This window comes from Rhinoderma darwinii, chromosome 1 (assembly GCF_050947455.1).
Source record: "Rhinoderma darwinii isolate aRhiDar2 chromosome 1, aRhiDar2.hap1, whole genome shotgun sequence".
Lineage (NCBI taxonomy): Eukaryota > Metazoa > Chordata > Amphibia > Anura > Rhinodermatidae > Rhinoderma > Rhinoderma darwinii.
Genome location: NC_134687.1, coordinates 484,700,395 through 484,727,195, shown reverse-complemented (window position 1 = coordinate 484,727,195; position 26,801 = coordinate 484,700,395). Strand labels below are relative to the sequence as shown.

Below are 26,801 nucleotides of genomic sequence, written 5' to 3'. Positions count from 1 at the left end.
CACCCTGTAGATAGCACCAGACCCACCCCTGTAGATAGCACCAGACCCACCCCTGTAGATAGCACCAGACCCCACCCTGTAGATAGCACCAGACCCACCCCTGTAGATAGCACCAAACCCCCCCCCCTGTAGATAGCACCAAACCCCCCCTGTAGATAGCACCAGACCCCACCCTGTAGATAGCACCAGACCCCACCCTGTAGAAAGCACCAGACCCCCCCATTCCTTAAAATAGCGCCACCAAAGCTCCCTCGCTCTGGCAGGGGACGCTCTGGCTCGCCGACGCTCTGGCAGGGGATTCCGCTCTTAGAGCAAGCCCCTAACGTCACTGTTTATATATATATAGACAGAGATGTCAGGGGCTCCCTCTAGGAGCGGAATCCCCGGCCAGAGTGCTCTGACCGGGGATTCCGCTCCTAGAGGAAGCTTAGGTGGCGCTACCTACAGAGGGTTTGCGCGATCTACAGGGGGTTGTGTGTGGCGCTATCTATAGTGGGGGGTGTATTCCGGGGCTCTTAAAGTCCAGGCAGATATGAGACAATGAAGCAGCACTGCACTCATTAAACCCCGTTCCAGACTGCCAACATTTATGCACGGGGCATCGGCAGTTGGAACGTATATAGCCGTATGGCAGTCATGAAGAGGTTAAAGACCCATATAATTTTTTACTTTTCCATTGAAGAAGCTGTGTTAGGGCTTGTTTTTTTGTAGGACAATCTAGTTTTCATTGCTACGATTTTGGGATACAAACAACTTTTTGATCATTCACAAAAAACAGCAATTCTGGAATTGTTTTACGGTCATCACCACGCAGGATAAAGAACGTGTACATTTTATCATTTATTGTTTTCACAGACACAGCAATACCAAATATATAGAACTTTCTTTTATTGTTAATATTCTTGCAGTAAATGTAAAAAAAAAAAAGGAATTTTTTAAACTTTTGTTTTTAGTGCCACTAGGGGACTTGACATGCAATCATTTGATAACTAACATAATACACTACAATACTTCTGTATTGCAGTTTATTATGCCTGTCAGTAAAAAAACGGACAGGCAGCCTATAAGGCCATAAGGATTCAAGAGGTGTACAAAGATGGCAGACCTGGAGGCCATTAAGAGGCTCCCTGACTACCGTAGCAACCCATCGGGCACCCTGCATTTGCATTATGGGGGCACCGATGGCATGACAGAGGGAGCCCTCTCCCTCTGTCTATCCACTCAGATGCTGCAGTCGGAATTGAACGCGGCATCTAAGCGGTTAAACGGCTGGGATCGGAGTTCTCTGATGCAGGCCATTAGTGTGGAGCGTCGGCTGTTTAGCACAGTCGGAACCCGCAAGTGATTGCGCGGGTCCAGCTCCTGTGTCCATGCCATCACTGTGATGCACTACTACGTCGGTTCACGGAAATAACCAGCTGATCAAGGCAAAATAGTACGTCCGATGTCGCGTAAAGGGGTTGATTCAAGGGGTTTATCAAAAATATTACAGTACCTGTTTAATAATTGCAGTGATTTTTTACATAGTCCCTCCATTTTCACAGGCTCAAAAGTAATTGGAGAAACTAACAATTAGAAATGTAAGGTTTATTTTTTAATACTTGGATGTAAATCCTTTGCAGGCAATGACTGCCTAAGGCTATGTTCACACGGGGTATTTTGCAGAGTTTTTTGACGCGGAAACCGCGTCGCAAAACTCGACAGAAACAGCCCGAGAACGCCTCCCATTGATTTCAATGGGAGGCGTCGGCGTCTTTTTCCCGCGAGCAGTAAAACTGCCTCGCGGGAAAAAGAAGCGACATGCCCTATCTTCGGGCGCTTCCGCCTCCGACCTCCCATTGACTTCAATGGGAGGCAGGAGAAAGCGTATATCTCGCTGTTTTATGCCCGTGGCGCTCAATGGCCGCGGGCAAAAAACGGCACGATAATTGCCGCGAAAATCGGCGTGCAGGGAGAGGAATATCTGCCTCAAAGTTCCAAACGGAATTTTGAGGCAGATATTCCTCCCCCAAAATACTCCGTGTGAACATAGCCTAAAGTCTGCAACCCATGGACATCACCAAATGCAGAGTTTCCTCCCTTGAGATGCTTTGCCAGGCCTTAAAGAGTTTGATGTAGATAACAATAGTGGCTTTTATTTTGAAAAACAATCATTTTTTAGCAAGTTATGAACAATGTTAGATTCATGCTAATTAGTTTAACGCCCAACTGGGCGTTTTTAACTTTTAACCAAGTGGGCGTTGTAAAGATAAGTGTATGACGTTGACCAATCAGCGTCATACGCTTCTCTCCATTCATGTCCATTTGTACTCTGCGTGATCTCGCGAGATCACGCTGTGCTGTCACATACACCCACATTAACTTTACTGAAGAGTCTTGAGAGTGAATAGAAATTGCCTCCAGCCAGGATGCGATGTCTATTCCCACTCCCGACACTTCGGTAAAGTTTCTGTGGGACTTACACAAGTTCACGCAAGATCACGCTGTGCTGTGTAAGTCCCACAGAAACTTTACCGAAGTGTCGGGAGTGTCAATCAGCGTCGATTAGATTATGTAGGAGATAGGGCATTTATAAATCTGGTGACAGAGCCTCTTTAACTGCTGCCGCCTTCAGTTGCTCCTTGAATGTCGGTCTTTCTGCCATCAGTTTTGTCTTCAGTGAAAAGCATGCTCGATCAGGTTGAGATCAGGTGACTGGCTCAGCCTTTGAAGAATATTCAATTTCTTAACCTTAAGAATCTCTTGGGTTTCTTTTGCATTTTTGGTTATTATCCATCTGTACTGTGAAGCGCCGTTCTATCAGTTTTTCAGCATTTGACTGACTGAATATAAAGTCTCACACTATACACTTCAGAATTCATCCCGCTACTTCTATTCAGTCACATTATCAATAGTCACCAGTGACCCAGTTCCATTGATAGCCATGTTTGAACAATAATGTGGTTTGCCCCTCCCTTCCTCCTAAATACTGTTCTCCTCCCATCATTCTGATACAAGCTCATCTCAGTTTCATCTTTTGACAGTATCATGTTCCAGAACTGGGTATGTTTTCTAGCTAAGTTGAAATTGTTCTTGAGTGTTACCAGTGGTTTGCATATCTGTGTATTCATTGTAGACTTTGACAATTCTACGCATACCTCCTCGAGAGTGATCTTGACTTGTGAAGAGGATTTTTTTTTTAGCAAGGAAAAAATTCTGTGATCATCCACTTTACTGGTCTTCCGTGGTTTTCTAGGACTATTGTTGTTGCGGAACTTGCCTTCTTTTTAAGAATCAAATGGTTGGTATGGCCACTTCTACATTTCATGCTAGGTCTCCGATTTGCTTTGTGTTTTCAGCCTATTGTTGGTCTCCTTCACTTGAGTTGACTCCTCTTTGGACAGCATATTAAGAGTTCCCATGAACAGCAACAAATGTAAACTCAACAGACTCCAGATATTTTATCTCCTTAATGTGTCATGAAATAAGGGGAGAACAGGCCACACCTGGCCATGAAACTGCTTCAGTCAATTGTCCAATTTCTTTTGCTCCTGTAAAGGTATGTTCACACGGCCAAATTACGGACGTAATTCGGGTGTTTTACGCCTGGAATTACGTCCGAAATTATGGCTTGAATGCGTTGACAAACATCTGCCCATTGAAAGCAATGGGCTGACGTTTGTCTGTTCACACGAGGCGTATATTTACGCTCCGCTGTCAAAAGACGGCACGTAAAATAGAGGCTCGTGCCAAAGAAGTGTCCTGTCACTTCTTGGGACGTAATTGGAGCCGTTATTCATTGACTCCAATGAAAAGCAGCGCCAATTACGTCCGTAATGGACGCGGCGTTCAAGCGCCTGCACATGCCGTTACGGCTGAAATGACGGGGCTGTTTTCTCCTGAAAACAGCCCCGTAATTTCGGCCGTAACGGACGTGCACGTGTGAACATACCCTAAAAATGGAGGGACTAGGTAGAAAATGTCTGGAATTCCTAAATTGTTAATGCAATATTTTTGTAAAACTCCTTGAATTAAAGCAAAAAGTTTCTACTTTCCATCACATCTGGTTTGCTTTGATTCATTATCGTGGTGTACAGAAGCTAAATAATGAAAATTGTGTCACTGTCCAAATATTTCTGGATCCAACTGTATAACAGCTGCTTCATATAAATACAACAAAAAGCAATCATTATTTTTAATTAAATATCTGAATAGGCATATTTGCACTCAAAAGAGGTAAATGCGGTGCATTTGGAAAGTCTTCAGCCCCCCCCCCCCATCATTCTGCACTTAATGCCCCATAATGACAAAGTGAAAATAGAAGTTTAGAAATTTTTGCATTTTTATTAAAAATGAAAAACTCAAATTTCACATGGCCATAAGTAATCAGACTTTGCTATGACACTTGAAATTGATCTCTGGCGGCTTCCCATTTCTCTAGATCTTTGAAATGTTTCTACACCTTGATTGGAGTCCACCTGTGGTAAATTTATTTGATTGGACAGGATTTGGAAAGACACACCCCTGTCTATATAAGGTCTCACAGATGACAATGCATATCATACCAAGTTATGAGGAGGAAAGAACGGTCTGTAGAGCTCAGAGACAGGATTGCGTGGGGGCACAGATCCCGGAGAAGGGTACAAAATGTTTTCTGCTGCACTAAAATTTCCCAAGAGCACAGTGGCCTCCGTAATTCTTAAATAGAAGAAGTTTGAACAACCAGGACTCTCCCTAGAACTGGCCGCCCCACCAATCTAAGCAATTACCAAGAACCCAATGGTCACTCGACTGAGCTCCAAGGATCATGTGTGCAGATGGAAGAAACTTCCAGAAGGTCAGCCATCACTGCAGCACTCCACCAAACTGGGCTTTATGGCAGAGTGGCCAGAAAGAAGCCTCTCCTCAGTAAGAAGACATGTGAAAGCCCGTCTGGAGTTTGCAAAAAAAGCACCTAAAGGACTCTCAGACTGTGAGAAACAAAATTCTGTGGTCTTCTGAAACCAAGATAGAATTGAGGCCAAAAAGTTCAAAGTGTCATGTCTGGAGGCACTGCTCATCACCTGCCCAATCCCTACAGTGAAGCATGGTGGTGGCAGTATTATGCTGTAGGGGTGTTTTTCAGCGGCTGCGACAGGGAGACTGGGCAGGTTGAGGGAAAGATGAATGGAGCAAAGTACAGAGATATTCTAAATGAAAACCTGATCCAGAGTGCTCTGGACCTCACACCCGGCCGAAGGTTCCCCTTCCAACAAGACAATGACCCTAAGCACACAGCCAAGACAACACAGGAGTGGCATAGGGACAACTCTGTGAATGACCTCCAGTGGCCCAGCGAGAGCCCTGACTTGAACCTAATCTAACATATTTGGAGAGACCTAAAAATAGCTTTCTACCGACTGTCCCCATTCAGCCTGAAAGCTTGAGAAGATCTGCGGTGAAAATGCTCAAATGCCGGTGTGTAAACCTTGTGGCATCATAGCCAAGAAGACTGGAGGCTGTTATCACTGCCAAAGGTGCTTCAACTAAGTACTTAGTAAAGGGTCTGAAGACTTATGTCAATGCAATATTTTAGTTTTCCTTTTCAATAAAATAGCAAAGATTACAAACATTCTGATTTCACTTTGTCATTATAAAAGGTATTGAGTGCAGAATGATGGGGAAAAACTTGAATTTTTCTTTATTTTACAATTTCTTAAGGCTGGGGCTCCATGGCGACATATCACCTGCAATGTGTTCTACTGCGATTCTACGAAAGATCACAGTGCAATTTCACAAGCAATATGTTATAAGCAGGGATTTTGCATCCGAATATGTTGACAGGTCATGACAAATCCGCCTGGCTAATATACCAAATGTAAAAAAAAAACATATAGCCACTAATTAAAAAACACAGCGCAGAGTAAGGGTGAGAACACACAGAGTGGCAGTAGCACACAGCCGAAACTATACAGACATTCCTATGATAAATAATTACAGCAGCCAGATGTTACACTATTATTATGAACTGGATATGTATAAATCCTGTTCACACATTGTGTTGTTGCACCAATGATTTTAGTGTGGATAACCACAGCCACATGCTTTCCTAAGTGAACAGCAGCCATAAAAAAAAATTATTTTTTATGGTGCTGAAGTGCTGCATCTTTGTGTCACCCCACTCCTGGTACACGTTAATAATTGTATTACACATTAGCATTTCACAACATAATTGGTTATAATTTAAAAAAAATAAAATAAATATGGAACTGCCTTGAGGGTCGACACAATCCTGCCCAACACTCGCATGCAAAACTGGATAAAGGAATGTCCTGGCGTAAAGGCTGCCTTATCCCCTGGGAGAAGGACTCTTGCTGTCCCGGAGTGGAGTAACTGAATAGACAAGGGGATACCCCTAGTGGTTGGCAGGGATATATTATCAACAACAACTAATATGCCTAAGCACAAGGTCCCAATTTCCCAACCACTAGTTAAATTGTAATAGTTAAAATATAACTTTTATTAATGTATCTAAAGGACGTACAACAGACAGAGAGTTAATTTTTTTTTCAAAAGACGGCCAGCATATCATAAGAGGTCGGATATGTGTGCGTAGCACATCGCTACAGTGCAGTGTGACAGGCTAGTTCGGCAGCTGCAGACTGCAGTTTGCTCATACAGTCACACTGAAGTGAGATAGATTGCTATAACGTCAGTAAATATTAAAATGGCGATAGCCCCCCCCCCCCTGACATGTTTCGCTGCACAAGCAGCGTCCTCAGGGGATAATTCGGGGCTACTGAGCGCGCGTTTACTTTCCGCCTCCTTATATAAACTTGTGTCATCACTTCTCAGAGCCAATCATGGCTAGTCCCACAGGACGGGCCTCCATGTCAGAAGATTGACACAGCAAACGGCCAATGAGGTTCGTCAGAACAGCAGCCAATCATCGCGCGCGCCATGCGCATGCGTGCAGCAGTCAAAACGAATGACTGCAAATGCCACCGCAGTCTCCTAGAGATAATGTAAGTATGTGTTGCTATCGATCCGAGAAGAGGAGAAAACATACATGAGTAGTACTCCTGATAGAAGTGTTATCTATTAAGATCTCTAAAGGGCAGCACTTTTATGCTTGCATGAAGGGGCATAGAGTAATTATGAAAGGAGATCGCTATGTACATAGTAGCTGGGCAGCTAATATGATTGGATGGCAATTAGAATGTAGGAAAGGGACATAATGCCAGTGACTGGAGAGTGTAAATTTAAATGTTTGAAAGGACAACATATGATTGTCACTCGACAAAAGACATGAATAATCACATCTATATCTAGGGTAGATCATGACCAAATAATAGGAGGAAGGAGGCAGGAATCAACTTGCTAGGTTGTACATTGATACCAATAATAATATTGACAGTTTATAAGTAACTATATAATATGGGGATATACATCAGAGGTTATAAACAAAGTACATGTATATAATCCATAATTGCTACATTTTGTGAACTGTCTATAAGACAGTGATGTCATAATTTAAAGGTAAATCTATAAGAAGGCCATAAAAGTGAAGCCTTCATTCAGTCCGTTGGGGCTGAGAGAGTGCAGCTTATGTATGCAACGGGTTTCCTCCTGTAGTAGTTTCTTGTCTAGGTTGCCAGCCCTCGGACCCAGTTTTACCTGGGTGATGCCCCAAAATTGGAGAACAGTAGGATCGCCCTCATGGAAGGATCTCACATGTCTGGAGAGGGGAGTATCCTCTTTTGTATTGATAGTACTGACATGTTTAGAGATCCTTCTCCTAAGTTGTTGGATAATCTTGCCAACATACAATTTTGGGCAAGGGCATCTGGCGGCATATATAATGCCACTGCTCTGGCAATTAATAAAATGTCTGATGGTGTAATTTTGACCATCTAAAGGATTACTGAAAAACTTTGTCTTGGGCATATATATGCAGAAGGAACATCTGCCACAGGGGAAGGAACCTAAAGTTGGCGATGGAAGCCAAGTGTTACGGGGAATCGACGGTCTAGAATAATGGCTGCGTGTTAGAAATTCACGAAGGTTCCTACCACGTCGATAGGTAATGTTAGGAATATTTGGAAATACATCAACTAGGTCTGGGTCTGACTGTAAAATAGACCAATGTTTCTTTAGTATTTTGGAAATCTGAGTGGAACAGGTATCAAAATTCCCTATACACCGAATAGTAGAAGTTTTATTGTCATATTTATCCGCTATGTTTTTCTTTCCATATAGTAATTCTTCTCTCGGGGTGGCTCTAGCATAAGCTCGATGTAAGATTTTCTTAGGATAACCCCGTGCCAAAAATTTACGAAATAGAGCATCGCATTCCACCTGGAAAGTATGTTCCTCGGAGCAATTCCTTCTGGCCCTAAGATATTGTCCAATGGGTATTCCCTTCTTGAGAGCCGGTGGGTTAAAGCTCCCATAATGTAGGAAGCTATTGGTGGCGGTTGCCTTTCTAAAGATATCGGTGTAGACACCTCCACCAGAATCCAGAGAGACTTGAAGATCAAGGAAATCGATTACATTTGTGTGTATACGATGGGTGAATTTCATCCCAATGTCATTGAGATTGAGTATATCCATGAAATCAAGAAAAAGTGTCATGTCCCCATCCCAAAAAATGAGTATATCATCGATATACCTCCCCCAAAATAATATGTGACACGTGAAAAAAAGTAAATCCTCATTAAAAATCAAAGTGTCTTCCCACCACCCCAAAAATAAGTTGGCATATGTGGGTGCAGACTGTGCCCATGGCTGTGCCTTTCAATTGGTGATAGAATTTGCCATCAAACAAAAAATAATTGTAAGTAAGAATTTAAGAAGGGAAAGTATAAAAGCATTATGTGCTTGAAACTGAATCCCTTTGGTGTTCAAAAAGTGTTGCACCGCTTTAAGACCTAGGTCGTGCTTGATATTAGTGTAAAGTGATTCTACATCAATGGTAGCAATTAGAGTAGTGTCTGTGACGTTAATCTCCTGGATTCTGGTGAGGGTGTCCTTGGTGTCCCTCAAGAAGGAAGGTAGGGCCTTAACAAAAGGTACCAACATCTCATCGACGTATGTACTAATACCCTGTGTCAGATTGTCATTACCAGAAACGATGGGTCTCCCAGGGACTGGTCTGATGTTTTTATGAATTTTAGGGAGTGCGTAGAAAGTTGATATAGTGGGAGTAGGGTTATACAAAAAATTTAATTCATCAGGGGTAATTAGTTCCCTAGATTTGGCATCATCGAGTAGAGGGCGTAACTCCGATAGGAAATGGTTGGTGGGATTATTCTCCAGGATAGTGTACGTAGACCTATCATCTTGTAATTTATATACCATAGATGTATAGTTAATTCGGTCCATGATGACGATGTTGCCACCTTTGTCAGAAGATTTTAGGATAATTTCATTGTTACATAATGTGTCTAGTGCATTCTGGTCTATTTTGTTAAGATTTCTAGTAGTCCCATATTTTTTGGCTTTCAATTTACCCAATTCAGCACTTACCAGTTTGACAAAGATGTCAATATGTGCATACTGTGCAAATGGAGGGGTCATCCGTGACCTGGGGCGTAAAGAAGAGAAGGGGCCAGTGGCTACACTGATTCTATGTTCATTCTCATCAGATAAGTCCTCCAGAGTTTGTAGGGCCCTGCGTTCGTTGGGATCCAAAGGATATCTATCATTAGTCTTGGTCCTAAAGTATTTGTGCAGTGCAAAAAGATGGATGTCCTTGACCCAAGAGAACTCATAAAAAGCAAAGGTGGGAGTATAGGAAAGACCCTTGCGTAGAAGAGTCTCTTGATGTTGACTTAACTGAAATGATGAAAGATTGCATATCTGTAGATCATCTGAAGTGTGATTACCCTGCTGTACTATTTGGTCTGATTCCATGGGGTATGGTGTATTCCTAAAAAAGGAAATGCATTTGGAGGGCCACTCGTCACGAGAACCCGTAGCCAATGTAGATGTGGGATTTCTCCCTAGAACATCTATGTTTGGATTGATACCCATGGTTATTGGGGTTGATGGTGTATTTACAGTCATAGACATGAGAGAGGGACGAGCAAAAGAGGATGCTGATGATGGTGTAAAGGTAGTTGCACGTTGTCGACTGAGTGGAACATGGTGCTGCAATTTTTGGGGAAATAGTAGGTGTTCTTTTAGATGGATTATATTTATTGCTTCTAATTTTGCGTTTTGCTCCCAACCTAGTGTCATCCGAAGATGGTCTGGATTCGTCTGTCCCAGATAAGTCAGACTCTGAAATATCCTCAGATCTGTGAATACGGTTAGGAAAAGGAGTGGAAGAGATACGAGAGCGGTAAGTATACACCTGTCCTGTATCGAAATCTCTACGGTCACGTATATATTTCCGGTGTTTTCTTTCTTTTATCTCTTTTTGTAGGTGTTCTATGTTTTTTTGTAATTTGATTTCACAATCGACAAATTCTGTCTCTAAACTAAATGTTTGAATGTCAGCAATTTCCTTCTCTAGCTGTGTGCTTATTTTGCTGAAGTCTCTTTTCTCAAAGTCTAGTAAATGTAACGTGCGTAATGATCTCTCAGTCAGTATTTGCTCCCAGCCCTTAGTAAAGGTGTTGTCATTACGATAAGAGTTGGGAATTATGTTGATACGCAGTCCTCTATAAATAATTTTCTGTTGAATATACGTTATTTCCCAGCAGGAGCGGACGTATTGCTTATAAGTTTTCTGTAAATCCTTAAATGCCGTTTGCACGTCGCATTTATTTAATGGTATGTTTTCAGTAGAGAAAACAATTGCTGCATCGGATGATAAATCATCAGGGTTCGGTTTCCTAGACAAGAAACTAGCCATACCAGGCAGGAGGTTACTAGAAACACCGTTGAGATAGCTAGAATAGCTCTGGATGTATACCACTAATAAAGAGGGGTCAGAGGTAAGGGTGATTAACCCTATTCAACAGAAGAGACAAGGGGAGACCCCTAGTGGTTGGCAGGGATATATTATCAACAACAACTAATATGCCTAAGCACAAGGTCCCAATTTCCCAACCACTAGTTAAATTGTAATAGTTAAAATATAACTTTTATTAATGTATCTAAATAAAGGACGTACAACAGACAGATATGGTTGTGTTCAGATGGCACTGGTTTCTTTGGGTGCTCGAGGTAGGGTCCCAACCCGGGTATAGGTTAAGAATTTGTACTCGGCACACCTTGCTTGTGTTACAAAAATATATTTTTATTTTTATTATGGATGCCAGAGGCTGTATGTGCGACGTCGACGTTTCGGTCAGACAGACCTTCGTCGGGCACTAGAGAAATGTACAATTGATTAGATCATGGCATGGGTATAGGAGAACTATCACTTAAGATTTACATGATAACATCATAAAACATGTCATATAGGTGAAAAAACAGAGCGTATAACTGGGTCAATTCAAACAAAGTACACCTAACACATAGGACTATGAAATCAACGTGAAAATTAAAATCGAAAACGAAAACAAAAAGGAGGAAACAGAGACCTGGATCCCAGGTACATGCAACACATCAGGGAATGTACCATATGGCTATGGAGAGAAATCTTTTGTCTAGGAAACTCATAATTTGGACGATACGAATCGTTGTGCGCGCACAAGGCACGGTGGAATCACATGTGCGCGCACAACGATTCGTATCGTCCAAATTATGAGTTTCCTTGACAAAAGATTTCTCTCCATAGCCATATGGATGTGTTGCATGTACCTGGGATCCAGGTCTCTGTTTCCTCCTTTTTGTTTTCGTTTTCGATTTTAATTTTCACGTTGATTTCATAGTCCTATGTGTTAGGTGTACTTTGTTTGAATTGACCCAGTTATACGCTCTGTTTTTTCACCTATATGACATGTTTTATGATGTTATCATGTAAATCTTAAGTGATAGTTCTCCTATACCCATGCCATGATCTAATCAATTGTACATTTCTCTAGTGCCCGACGAAGGTCTGTCTGACCGAAACGTCGACGTCGCACATACAGCCTCTGGCATCCATAATAAAAATAAAAATATATTTTTGTAACACAAGCAAGGTGTGCCGAGTACAAATTCTTAACGTACAACAGACAGAGTTACAATTTTTTTTCAAAAGACGGCCAGCATCTCATAAGAGGTCGGATATGGGTGTGTAGCACGTCGCTACAGTGCAGTGTGACAGGCTAGTTCGGCAGCTGCAGACTGCCGTTTGCTCATACAGTCACACTGAAGTGAGATAGATTGCTAGAACGTCAGTGAATATTAAAATGGCGATAGCCCCCCCGACATGTTTCGCTGCACAAGCAGCATCCTTGGGATAATTCGGGGCTACTGAGCATGCGTTTACTTTCCGCGTCCTTATATAAACTTGTGCACGCTGCACAAGAAAGTGTCATCACTTCTCAGAGCCAATCATGGCTCGTGGAGTATCTTTCCCAAAAACGTCATGCTCCGAGTTAAGACCAAAGCAAGTTTATCCACGTTGATAATTCACCTGAATCTTTTCAAAGTGTCTAGTGACGTAAAGACTGTAAATATTGTCTTATTTGGAGGGTGCTTTCACCAAGAGGTTGTCCAAGTAAGTTACAACAGCGACAAGTAGCCAGGATCCTGGCTAAGACCAGAGGAGACTTGGCGAACCCAAAAGGGAAAGTAACAAATTAAAAATGTAGAGAACTCACTATGAAATTAAGGAAACACTATGGGGTCTTTGTGATGGCAATATGAAGGTATGCATCGTGAATGTCGATGTAAGATAGGAATTAAAAGGGTTTTCCATGGATATTTTTTTTTATTGCAGCGCACGAGCACTGAGGAGTTTTACTAATAAAAGGCAAAATGAGGCGGCCATTGAGGCATAATCAAAGAGGCGGGCATTGAGGAGACTGTGGACCAATAGGATGCCTCAAACCCGGGTGTACGTCAGAAGTCCCGGGTTTTAAAGCATCCTATTGGTCCACGGCCTTCTCAATGTCCGCTCCATTCTTTGCTTGTACTTGAATAGCAGCACAATTGTCTTTGCGCGCATGCTATTCCTCAGTAAAAATAGGTTATAACTTGGTCAAAATTGATCGTTTTTCTAAATAAAAAAACACTGCTGTAATCTACATTACAGCGCCGATCACGTTATGTAGGAGATAGGAAACTTATAATGTGGTGGCAGAGCCTCTTAAAGTCCAAGATTGGACAAAGATCGGTCCTCCTTGCTGACTGTAAAGAGATTCGAGTAGAACCCCTGAAACCGTTTAGCCTGAGAAACTGTGACAATAACCTTCAGCAAGAGAAGGGAACGAACAGCCTGGGAAAAAGCCAAATGCTTGATCGTGAGCGTGAGGCAGAGTAGTGGGAAAGAAACTTCTAGGAGGAAGCTTTAAAAACTCTTATCTTGTATCCAGTAAATACCTCCTCCTGAACCCAGGCGTCATCCACACGAGCGAGCTACGTCTCCGGAAAAAAAAGTCGTCGTCCCCCAATCGGACATCCGTCAAGATTTGGAAATAAAGAATTTAAAATGCCAAAATTGCGTTTTTTTTGGTCATCTTAGCTTTAAAAAAAAATTTAATAAAAAGTGATCAAAAATTGTATGTACCAAAAACTGTACCAATGTAAACTACAGCTTGTCCCGCCAAAAATAAGCCCTCACGCCGCTCAATCAACAAAAAAATAAAAAAAGTTATGGCTCTCAGAATGTGGAGAAACAAAACAATATTTCTTGCTAAAGTTTTTTCTTTGTAAAAGTAGTAAAATATTAAAAACCCTATATAAATTTGGTATCACCGTAATCATAATGAGCTGCAGAATAAAGTTAAGTTGTCGTTCTTGCATATGAAGTAGAACTGCATAATTCCACTAAATTCAGCAAAAAAACTGTAATCAGAATGCTCACTATACCACTTGATAAATTCCTTCAGTGGTGTAGTTTCCCAAATTGGGCCACTTTTGGGGGGTTTCCACGGATTTGGTCCCGCAGGGGTTTTGCAAATGTGACATGGCGCCCAAAAACCAAACTAGCAAAATTTGCATGCCAAATAGCGCTCCTTCCTTTCTGAGCCCTGCCGTGTGTCCAAACAGCAGTTTATGACCACATATGGGGTATTGCCGTACTCGGGAGAGATTGCTTTTCAAATGTTGTGGCGCTCTTTCTCTTTTATGCCTTGTAAAAATTGAAAGTGTACATTTTATTGGAAAAATGTTACATTTTTTATTTTTATGGCCTAATTCCACTAATTTCAACTACAAAAACCATGTGGGGTTAAAATGTTCACTATACTCCCTTGAAAAAATTCCTTGAGTGGTGTGGTTTGTCAAATGGTGTCTTTTTGGGGGTGTTTCTAAAGTTTTGGCACCACGAGCCCTCTTCAAACTAGACATGGTGCCTAAAATATATTCTAATAAAATGGAGGGCCCAAAATCCACTAGATGCTCCTTCTGAGGCCGGTGTTTCAATTCATTAGCACACTAGGGCCACAAGTGTGATAATTCTAAAAACTGTAGAAACTGGGCAATAAATATTGAGTTGCGTTTCTCTTGTAAAACCTTTTGTGTTACAAAAAAAAAATGGATTAAGACTGATTTTCTGCAAAAAAAAATTGAATTTGCACATTTCACCTCACTTTTATTCCTGTGAAACGCCTAAAGGGTTAAGAAACTTTCTAAATGCTGATTTGAATACTTTGAAGAGTGCAGTTTTTAACATGGAGTGATTTATAGGCGGTTTCTAACATATAGGGCCATCAAAGCCTCTTCAAAACTGAACTGGTCCTTTAAAAAAAGGCTTTTGAAATTTTCTTGAAAATGTGAGAAATTGCTGCTAAAGTTCTAATCCTTGTAACATCCTAGAAAAATAAAAGAATGTTCAAAAAACAATGCAAACCAAGTGGACATATGGGAAATGTTAACTAGTAACTATTTTGTGTGGTATTACGGTCTTACAAGCAGATACATTTAAGTTTATAAAAATGCTAATTTTTGCAAATTTTCTCAACATTTTGGTGTTTTTCACAAAATAACACTGAATGTATCGACCAAATTTTACCACTAACTTAGAGTGCAATGTGTCAAGAGAAAATCTCTGAATCACTTTGTAATGCTTTTATTTTTTCAAAATTATTACCACAAAAGTGACATGTCAGTTTTGAAAAAAACTGGCCTGGTCCATTGGGTGAGAATAGGCTGCGTCCTTAAGGGAAAAGCCTACAAACAAAGGGGTCAATTATGGAACAAGAAGTCATAAACGGTTATGAAAGAATCACTTTATTGGGGGATAGTTACAAAACATTAAAAATGAGTCAAACAATGTAAAATGTGGTGTCAGCCTATGCAGGATAATACAGGATGGAGTTATGGTATGTGTACGTATTAGGCTGGGTTCACACGACCTATTTTCAGGCGTAATGGAGGCGTTTTACTCCTCGAATTACGCCTGAAAAGACGGCTCCAATACGTCGGCAAACATCTGCCCATTCATTTCAATGGGTTTGCCGATGTACTGTGCCGACGACCTGTTATTTTATGCGTCGGTGTCAAAAGACGACGTGTAAAATAACAGCCTCCTCAAAGAAGTGCAGGACACTTTTTGGGACGTAATTGGAGCCGTTTTTCATTGATTCCAATGAAGAACAGCTCCAAATTACGTCCGTAATTGATGCCTCGCAAAACGAGAGTACGAGCAATTACGTCTGAAATGCAGGATCTGTTTTCTCCTGAAAACAGCTCCGTAATTTCAGCCATAATTGACGTTATCGTGTGCACATACCCTTACATGTAATGTTAGACGTGAGGATACAGGGATAAAAGCAAGGTCTCAAAGTACACCTGACCAAGGACAAAATCTAGCTGATTTTTACTTAAGAGAACAATTTCTTGAAACAGTGATCATAAGATGAAAGTGTAGTCAAAAGGAGGTAAGAAAGTCATATCAAAGAACAGGCGCATATGTAAAGTATCAGGGTGTAGATATCGTAACATATCCAAGTACCCAGAGGGCTACAAAGCAGTAACAAGCAGAGGTGAGCCCATACCCATATTGATGTTCCTACACAGGGAAAGACGCCAAGCCCGACGCGCTCGGGGTGAAGGCATCAGACATCGCCTCCAGCCGTGCCAGGACGTTTATCCGAATCCGCAGCGGCTGGAGGCGATGTCTGTTCAGTCTTGCTTCGCTCCAATGAAGGACCTGTGGGAGGAAGTGACGTCACAGCGTGATCTCGCGAGATCACGTTGTGCTGTGAATCAAGCTGGGCTGGAATGAAGAGAAGTGTATGACGCTGATTGGTCACTTGGTGAATAGAAAAAAGAACCGCCCAGTTTAGAAAAAACTTGCAGAAATCGAAATATGTTCATAACTCGCTCAATAATAAACATTTTTAAAAAAACAAAAAAAAAACGTACATGATTAGGTAGGAGATAGGGAAGTTATAAACTGGTGACAGATACTCTTTAAGCATAGTGGTACCTGTTAAAGTCATGCAGACTAGCACTGGACAGTGTAGCATGATCTTAGGCAGAGTTTCCCTTGAAAGGTAGGACATTTGCTTGGAAAAGGACCCGTCATCTGCCCAAAAAACTACAGCTGACATCTCCATTAGATTGCCGGTGTCTCACAGATTGGGACGTTTTGTTTTTTTTCTTTCCTCTAGCCCCACTGTTCCAGAGCTACTCGTGCCATTCATTTTGGTGCCCTATATGCAATTAAGGTGTTTGACTGTCAAATAGGCGATTAAAACCGTTCACTTGTGAAGGTGTAACTCCTACTTGACAGTCCAAGGCCTCATTTGCATATTGGGCACCAAAACTAACAGCACCAATCTCAGGAAAAAAAAAAAAGAAAAGAAACCGCCAGAGTCTATGAGGCGCCAGCAATCTAACAGAGCGGTCAGCTGCAGTTTTTTGTGCAGTTAACAGGTCCTCTTTAAACTCATTAATTATGTATAGATGTGAGTATCCTCACACACGTTTGATCGATGTTTTGTGATTTATTTCATTAGCACGTGGATAACTTAGCATTTTGTAGAATATATGTGTTTTTCTTTTAATTTGTAATCAGTATTAGTACAAAACACCTACAGAAGTAAAATTAAGTAGTAGAACTCACTTTCTGACAATGTCTTTTGCCATTTCAGAGATCTGGCTCCATTCTTCCTCTGGGAACTCAAAGCTTCCTGTCATTATTTTCTTCCTCATGTCCTTTGGGATAGTTCGACTGTGATGCTTGGAGTAAAAGGGGGGATAGCCGCAGAGCATCACATAGATAATGACACCTAAGGACCACAAGTCACAGCTCTGGGAGAGACAACCACAGAATACACATATAAACTTTGTTATAGCAACGATCCCGAGTTGAACTCTGGATGCAGGTGTTGCAGATTTTCACTAGTAATTTCAAGAGGGATAAAAAGCAAATAACACAAACATTTTAAAATTCATGTACTATCCACCTTCCCAACCATTTTTATTTCTCCAATGCATCTAGAATACAACATAGAACAATTTTGCAAATAGTCTTAATGACTTGCTATCCTACCAAATCTGTTCGGATGAAACAGGGGACAAATGGAAGGGAGTATGACTATAGAATTAAACTATACAGGGTTGGTTGATAGCCTATAACCATGGAGACACATATGTCTGCATAGGGGCTGTAGACACAAATCGGTACGCTATGTTTAATAAAGACTATTTATAAAGTTGGTTCATCTTTTATTTTAAATGGTTGTAGCAATGCAAAAAACTTGCAAGCAAATCTGTAAATACCCTTTAAACAAGACAATACAAGGGAACATTGCTTATAACTTCCCTGTACTTTAGGGACTTCTACATTTTACACATGCTACATACAGAATATAGCAGAGCATATTTCATGCAGATTTGTTACCGGAATATGCTGCTGTATTTACAGGCAACATATTACAGGGTCAGGTCCACTATACTATTAGTCCAAACGGCACACAAAATATTGTCTTATCTGGCTAAAGGAGTCGTACAAAGAATGCAGCGGACTCCTAAGGTAACTACAATCGTGCAATAATAAAAATGGTTGTGAAAGTGTATATAGCCTTTAAAAGGGGTTGTGCCAGAATTGACAATTATCACCTAGTCACAGGATAAATGAGAATTGTCTGATCTCTGGAGGCCCTACCGCAAAGTCCTCCTCGACCACAGTGAGGAGGACTTTGAATAAAGCGGTGGTCAAGCAGGCGCGCTGCCACACCATTCAAAGTCTATGGGGATGACGGAAATGGTTTGGATCTTTCCATCATCCCATAGACAGGGAATGGTGCGGCAGAAGCTTTATTCAAGCTCCTCCTCAATGTGGCTTGGGACTCCGTTCCCATGAACGGTTGGGGTCCCAGCAGTGGGGGCCCCCCCCAGTGATCAGACAATTATCACCTATACTGTGGATAAGTGATAATTGTCGATTCAGGTACAACCCTTTTAAGTACACAATTTTATTTCTTGGGTTTCCCTTTAAAGGCTATGACAGAAACATTCCGAAATTCTGCTTGATTTAATATAAATTTTACGGTAATCGTATATACATCATTAGGTGTAGACCAGCAAAACCAAATTGTGCTTAGAATCTGTTGACCTGTATGCATCCTAATTATTAGGATGCCTACAGTGTATGCTCCCTAAAAATTGTCTAATTTTTGTCACTGCAAAGTCTTTTTTTTTAAAATCTATTCACATCCCCCATCAGCCAACACAGGTTCAATCTGATCTATAGAATCTAATCAATGACTAGGGCTGCAAAAATATGGGAAGCCAGGTAGCAAATGTGCATACAAACGTGCTTCTTGGATCTACAATTTTAACTAAAGGCAATCTATATATCAATAGAGAGCCTGGCAGTGATTGACAGCCGCTTTATATTACATTACTGATGGACTGAATAGATCTAGATTAGTCAACAAATCCACCAAAAGCTGTATGCCGTCTGTCCACAAAGTACACTTAAAACACATTGCGATTGACATAAAGCATAAAACATGGTGTGGGGTGAGGGGTTACCTTGTTGTAAGTGTATGGAGTGGGTGAGGTAGGAATAATTCCAGACTTCTCTTTCTGGTGTCTTCTCTGTGCCTCCAGAACCTAAAAGTTACAGCATAAAACACGAAAAAAAATGTGACTTACAGTGAGATGTTACACTTTCATTATATCATTGTACACGCATAGTCATTTATCGCACTTACAGCTGTAATGCAGGAATAGATGACATTTTGTAGTTCAATTATAATCATGGATAATAATTCTATATGGAGTTCTGCAGTTTAAGAGGACATGGTCAAATGTTAAGATTAAATTCCTATGTGACAGAGAATTACCAGTCCAAACATGATCAATACAGATCAGTGAATATTTTGCACAAATCCGTTCACTATTTTCTGACCATTGACATGCATTGGCCAAATCGATTTGCTAGGTTTGAGATTCACTTTTGGTGAATTTAAAGAGTAACTGTACTTTCAAAAAACGTTTTATATGTCATAGAGACATATTAGTTTTTCTTGGTGGGGTACAGGTGCGGAGACGCCCATCATCCCTGAAATTAAGGTTTTAAAGCGCTTAGCTGTGCAGGGCGCACCTTTGGCTGTGATCGCTGCTCTTTGTCAGGCTAAAGAAAGCTCAGATAGAACAGTCTTCTGAAGGAGTACATTGTTGGCTGCATGCAATCTTATGCATCAGAACTCATCTTGGTCTCTCATTATATCGGACACACTGGTGTTTTTCTTTTTATGATCATGAGATCACCAGAGGAGAAGCAAACGAAGGTGAGGTATTAAGTCAAAATTCTGAGTCGTTTGTTGATCACAAAATGAGAAGTGTCTGTCAGTCTGCCATCGGTTACCTATATCAGTGACAAAGATTGGTGTTTAACCAGATTGGATTATACATTGAAAAATTAAACCCAATATGGCGGTAGGTAGAAGAACTACAAGATAAGTCCACCAACAATTTGCCAAAGGCAAGAAAATTGCCCCATTTCCGATCCACTAATCAATAGATCCTATATAGATTTACTGAATAATTTTGAAACATAACTTTTGTTAACAAGCTCTATAACCTAATGAATGTTAAAAAAATACTATAAGGGTTCTGTGATGGTATTGTTTCAAGCGGCAGTGCCTTTTCAATCTCTGCACTGCAGCCATGGTAATAACACAATGGCAAAGTATCTTGCTGTATAATGATGAACTACTATTTAATCGTTGGGGAGCGTCTGCAGAACGCATTCCCATGTAACAGTACACAGAAGGTTGCAATTCATGTTAAAACCACAAAATCAGCGCCATACCTAAATGTTTCGCTGTAGAGCAGAGGCGTGGCTAAGGGCTCATGGGCCCTGGTGCAATAGGTCAGTTTGCCCCACCTTCCTCCACACGACTATGGGTGTGCTATGCCAGTCACATGAATTTAATGTAAATGCCACAGGAGATCCACCATTAAATTCTACTGTAGCTAAAAAGTCTGACAAAGTTATAATTACTTTAAAGAAGCTACAATTAACTTCAACTTTTGGTGTCCCTACACACCTGGGATGCTGCTATAAGCAGAAATTACCATCATACAACCTTGGGTGCCAATCGCCATGATGTCAGAGCCATACAACTGAGCATCAAACTGTCAAAGTTAACAGGTTATGGGGAACTTCATATTTAACAATGAGCCCCCAATTTAAGTGGTTGACACCGAGGGATGGGGTACCGTCTGTACCCCATCGGCCCCCCACTAGCAATCTTGGGGTGACGATGGTTGCAATGACGATGGTTGCAATGACGATGGTTGTAAATGGCCGACCAGGTAGTCATTGACCGGCACGGTCAATGACTACCTGGTCGGCCATTTACGGAAGCCTATTAGGTCCTGCCAAAGGAAGGACCTAATAGACGGGACTGTCAGTTGTAAAATGACAGTTACAATACACTGCACTACATAAGTGCAGTGTATTGGACAGTGGATCAGGCCTTGAAGTCCTCAAGTAAGCGTAAAAAAAAACAAAAAAAAAAAAAATACAAGCCCTCACTCCGCTCCATCGACAGATAAAAAAAAAAAAGTTATGGCTCTCAGAATATGGCGACAGTAAAACATTTTATTTAGAAAAGTGTTTTTATTGTGTACATTTAGTAAAATATTTAAAAACTATACATTTGGCATGGCCATAATCGTATAGAACAGCAGAATAAAGTAAACATGTAGTTTATACTGCATGGTGAACGCCGTAAAAAAATTTAAAAAAAAAACAAAAAAAAAACAGTCCCAGAATTTCAGTTTTTTTCTGTTTCCTCACCTCAAAATTGAATAATAATTAAAAAAAACGCGCATACCCAAAAATGATACTGATAAAAACTATAATCAATATGTAGACTCCAAAAGCAATTGTAGTAAGGGCTGGGCATCGTTTATAACAAAAACATCCCCCCATATTTTCTCATGCAGGCAGCTCTATGTAATGATCCATACACCGAAGAAAACAATCAGAGCTTTTTATATTTAAATTGGCTTGAAAAGCTCTGATTGTTTTCTTCTGTGTATGGATGATAAAAACTATAGCTCGTCCCACAAAAATCAAGCACTCACACAGCTAGTCAACGCAAAAATAAAACTCTCGGGACAGAATGATGCAAAAGGACGGCTCAGATGAATTTGTATGTCCAGCAGTTCTTTACCAAAAACCGGTCATCATTTGCTAGGCCACACAGGTGGACCCCCTAAATGCGGCGGAAACTATGACATTTTAGGGTCTTGTGCTGCATATGGGGCTAGTGAAGAAGTCAAAGATTAGGCAATGCTGGAATGCGGATATTTTGTACAATACCACGGACACCCTTTATAAGTGCAACACCTGCCCCCAAAAAACTGGCCTGTGCATAAAGGATTGGTTCAACGCGTACGTCACTATCCATGGATAATTGTATTATTTATACACCCCATTATTATACATGGGTATAAGCCAATAAACTAACCTATGCTCCCACATTATAAACTGAAACATCAGTAAAAACCTAAACAAAACTACTACCAAGAAAAATCAGCTCTCCAAAAGACAAATGGCAGCCATTCTGTGCCTGGCAGTGTGCCCAAACAGCAGTTTGTGACCACATATGGGGTATTACTATACTCCGGAGGTCCCGCTTAACAATTTATGGGGTGTGTGACTCCAGTGGTACAAGCTGAGCACAACATATTGGGCATTGAAATAGCATATCTGTGGAAAAATTTTGATTTTCAATCTGCAATATCCATTGTGTGTTATTTTCTGCAAAACGCGTGAGGTCAAAATGCTCACTACACCATGATAAATTCCTTGAAAGGGGATTTAGTTTCCCAAATGAGGACACTTTTCAGGGGTTTTCACTGTACTGGTACCTCAGCACAATGCAACATATCGTCGAAAACAAGGTTTACCAAAATCATCACTCCAAAAACTAAATTGCACTCTTTCCCTTTAGAGCCGTGCTGAGTGTCTAAACAGCAGTTTAAATCGATAGATTTTTATTGAAATTTTACAAATTAACATCAAACCTAAATAAATATTCGTAAATTGTACAGACTTAGGCTGAAAATAACAGAACAGCCTTAGAGTTAAATGAGATTCTTGTACAGTTAGCATTTCTCTACAACAGTGCATGGCCTGTAAAGATGAAACAGACATTACAAGTATCATGCCAAGGAAGTACTCCGGAAATAAAGTAATATATAAACCATTCCAAATCAAGCAAACCTCCAGAAGACAGTCGTCAGCACCCCATAGGAGGACTACAGGCCCATAACAGGACCAGAAAAATAATCATAAAGGATCAGACCTTGAAGTATGAACTATATAACCAACACTCCCATTTGTTCCTGAATTTTGATTGTTGCAGGTCCTGATTGGCAAGCAATTGTTCATAGATACAAGTAGTATTGACCAGAGTCACTACTTCTTGGATAAGGGGAGGGAACAGTTTCTTCCAATGTCTTGTAATCACCAACTTAGTGGCCATGAGTACATGGGCAACTACTGTGGTATAGGGAGGTGGGAACCTGTCCAGGCCAATGAATAGTAGGGCTAGTTCAGGAGTTAGTGAGAACTCCATATCAGTAATGTTCTGAATTATATTGTGGGCATCCTTCCATAAGGGTTGGATCTTAGGGCAACTCCATAAGATGTGTAAGAGGGTACCTGCGGACCCACAAATTCTCCAGCATAAGGGTGAAGATGTAGAGAATATTAAATGCAATCTCAAACTGGTTTTTGACATTTTTGAAACTGCTTCCTGATAGGAGGTGCTTCGGAAAATCTTATACACAAGGTGAAATGCAGTTTACCATTGATCAACAGATAATGTGGAGGCAAGCTCCCCATCCCACCCGAGCAAGGGGGGGGGGGGGTGTCTTTATAAATGAGTTTTTCCCTGTTAACAAGTTCGAGAAAAAGGATATACCCTTACTTTTCGGAGATTTGTTTGAGAGATGTTGTAGAATCTCCTTCGTGACATACAATTAGAGGTAGGTACTTTATGTTGTAAGAAATGTCGTATTTGAAGAAACTTATAGAAATCTTTGCTAGAAATGTTAAACTTTTCAGAGATGTATTGGAATGATAGGGTGCCCCCTTGGTCATATAGGTCATTAATGGAGAGTATGCCATTAGCTTGCTACACTGACAAATCAATGGAAGGGATATGGTCTTCAATTAATGAGAGGGAGCTTTTGCAGAGGGATAGTACAAGTATGAGGAACAGTGGCAAGAAATCGAGACCACACCATACGAGAGGTAGAAATGGAGGTTAAGCACACAGGACGGTTGTGGAGTTGCCATATCGCGTTTGTAAGATATGTTTGCAGAGTCTTGTTCCCACTTAGTTGAGTTTCAATATCTACCCAATGTTTTTCCGTATTGTTTTGCAACCAATGTGTTAGTTGATCTAAAACACACGCTCTATAATAGTCTCGAATGTTAGGGACCCCTATACTCCCCACCCCTCTGTGTCTAGTGAGAGTTGCAGCAGATATACGAGGATGTTTATTATTCCACACAAAATTCATTAACATCTTATGAGCAACCGAAAAAAAAGAATTTGGCAAATTAATTGGTAGATTCCGAAAAAGGTATAGAAGCTTCGGGAGAAGCATCATTTTGTAAACCGCCACTCTTCCCAACCAGGACACAGTATATTTAGAGAAGTGTATAATGTCTTTTTGTAGAGTATCGAGGATAGGAGGGAAGTTTCGTTCATAGGTTTTAGTGGACGGAGTTATTACTTTAATTCCTAGATAGGATATTTCTCCTGTCTGCCAATCAAGCAGTTATCGTTGTTTCAAATCCTGCAAGGAAGTGGGGGGGGGGGGGGATGTTGAGGGGGAGGATTTGAGACTTATCTTTGTTCAGTTTATAAAAGGAGACCTGACAATCTCTCAAGTACGTCAAACGTAGTGGCCAAAGAGTGTACTGGGTTTGTACACATTACTATCACATCATCAGCGGAAAGCGCTACTTTATGGATACATTTTCCTACCTGAATGCCAGAGATAGCAGGATTGGAGCGTAGCATTTCCGCAAGGTGTTCAATGGAGAGGTTAAAGAAGATGGGGGAAGAGAGGGCATCCCTGTCGGGTTCTGTTAGTTAAAGTGAATTGAATTGAGAGGGCCCAATTCACATAAGTCATGGCTGCTGGACTAGAGTAGAGTGCTTGAATGGCTGAGTATATGGGTCCCTCAAATCCAAATTTAGAAAGAACCGAAAAGGCATAATCCCAATTAACTCGATCGAATGCCTTTTCGGCATCAAGTGATAGAAAGAGACGGAAGGTTAGATTTTTCAGCAATCTGTAGAAGAGAAAACAATCTCCTAGTATTGTCCGGGACTTGTCTCCCTGCCGTAAAACCTGTCTGGTCTCGATGAACCAATGACGGAACGAACCCCAACAATCTATTAGCCAATATTTTGGCATATATCTTTACATCTCCATTAAGGAGGGAGATGGGGCGATAATTAGAGGTAGAATCCAACTGTTTTCCTGGTTTAGGTATCGTTACCACTAGAGCTGTAAGCATCTCTTTAGGAAATCGTCCCGTGGACATTGCTAGATCGAATGTAGACTTCATAGACTCCACTAAAATATCATTAAAGGTTTTATAGTACTCATTTGTGAGTCCATCGGGACCCGGGGATTTATGAAGCGGTAATGCTTCCAAACAGCAGATTACAACCACATATGGGGTATTGCCGTACTCCAGGAGAAAAGACATAGTATAGTCTCCAAATTGGGATCACACCTGGGGAATTTCTACTGTACTGGTACATCAGGGGCTCTGCAAATACGACATGGGCCCCAGAAACCAATTCCACAAAATCTGCTCTGCAAAATCCAAATGGCGCTTTTTTCCCTTCTGAGTCCCGTTGTGTGCCATAACAGCAGTTTATGACCACATATCGGTAATTGCCGTAAGCGGGAGCAAATGCTCTACAAAACATTGGGGTGCTCTTTCTCCTATAGTCTTTGTGAAAATGAAAAATTTGAGCTTAAACTACATTTATTGGCACAAAAATTATTTTCCATTTTTGCAGTCCATTCCTAATAACTTCGCTGAAACACCTGTGGGGTCAAAATGCCAACTACACCCCAGATGAATTCCTTAAGTTGTATAGTTTCCTAAATAGGGTCACTTTTTGGGGGTTTCCACTGTACTGGTACCTTATGGGCTTTGCTGGAATGGTTTTCTGATGCCATGTTGCATTTGCAAACTCTGCGCGCCAAAAGCTAAAATGCACACCTTCTCTTCTGAGCACTGCAGTGTATCCAAACAGCAGTTTATGACCACATATGACGTATTGCCATGCTCATTCGAAATTGCCTATCAATTTATGGGGTGTTTTTTCTCCTGAATCTGTGTAATAAATATTGAGTTGTGTTTTTCTGTTAACACTTATTGTGTTACTGAAATAAATGGATTAAAATTTAAAATCTGCCAGAAGAAATGAAATTTGTAAATTTTACCTCCACGTTGCTTTAATTCCTGTGAAACACCTAAAGGGTTAACAAACTTCCTAAATACTATTTCGAATATGTTGAGGGCTGCAGTTTTTATAATGGGGTGACTTATGAGTTGTTTCTAATATAGACCCCTCAAATCCACTTAAAAACTGAAGTGGTGCTTAAAAAAAATATGTTTTGCAAATTTTGTTGAATATTTGAAAAACTGCGAGTAAAACTTTTAAATCCTTAGAACGTCCTGAAAAATATAAAATTAAATTTAAAAAAATGATGCCTAGATAAAGAAGACATATAATAAGCCTTATTTATTTACTAATTTGCGTGGTACCATTATCCATTTTAGAAGTGGATTTCAAATGTAGAAAAATGCTCATTTTGAAAAATTTTCTTAACATTTTTTTTTTATAAATAACGAGTAAACATATCGACCAAAATTTACCACTAACATAACGAACAATGTGTTATGAAAAAACAATCTCAGAATCACTTGGATAAGTAAAACTATTCGAGTTATTACCACATAAAATGACACATTACATTTGAAAAATGGGGCTGGTCCTGAAGGCCAAAATGAGCTTGGTCCTGAAGTGGTTAAGAGTCCCAATGGTGCATCACACATCTTGGTTGTCACATTTAACGAGAATCATGTCCCCAGGGGTTCCATCCTCCACTCCTCGGATGTGTCATAAGGATCCCCTATATACTGGACACCTGCCACCTGATCGTTACCGTATAGCAGGCAGTCACCAGCAGCTCTTACCTTTCCTCTGGAAGGAGGACATGGTGCATAAGGCTCCATGGATGTGCCTGTCTCACTCAGCACAAACTGGGGACCACAGCTCCCC

General features: G+C 40.8%; 1 protein-coding gene across 3 annotated transcripts in view; it reads right to left on the bottom strand.

The window, feature by feature from the left end:
* MAPKAPK5 (MAPK activated protein kinase 5) overlaps positions 1-26,801 on the bottom strand; it is a 129,950-nt gene that overhangs the window by 13,842 nt on the left and 89,307 nt on the right. For all 3 annotated transcript variants that reach the window (XM_075834931.1, XM_075834939.1, XM_075834947.1), the window contains 2 exons: positions 18,988-19,068; positions 17,072-17,259 (listed from right to left, as the gene is read on the bottom strand). In XM_075834931.1, the coding sequence (XP_075691046.1) occupies positions 17,072-17,259; positions 18,988-19,068 (269 nt within the window). The remainder of the gene's footprint in view (positions 1-17,071; positions 17,260-18,987; positions 19,069-26,801) is intronic.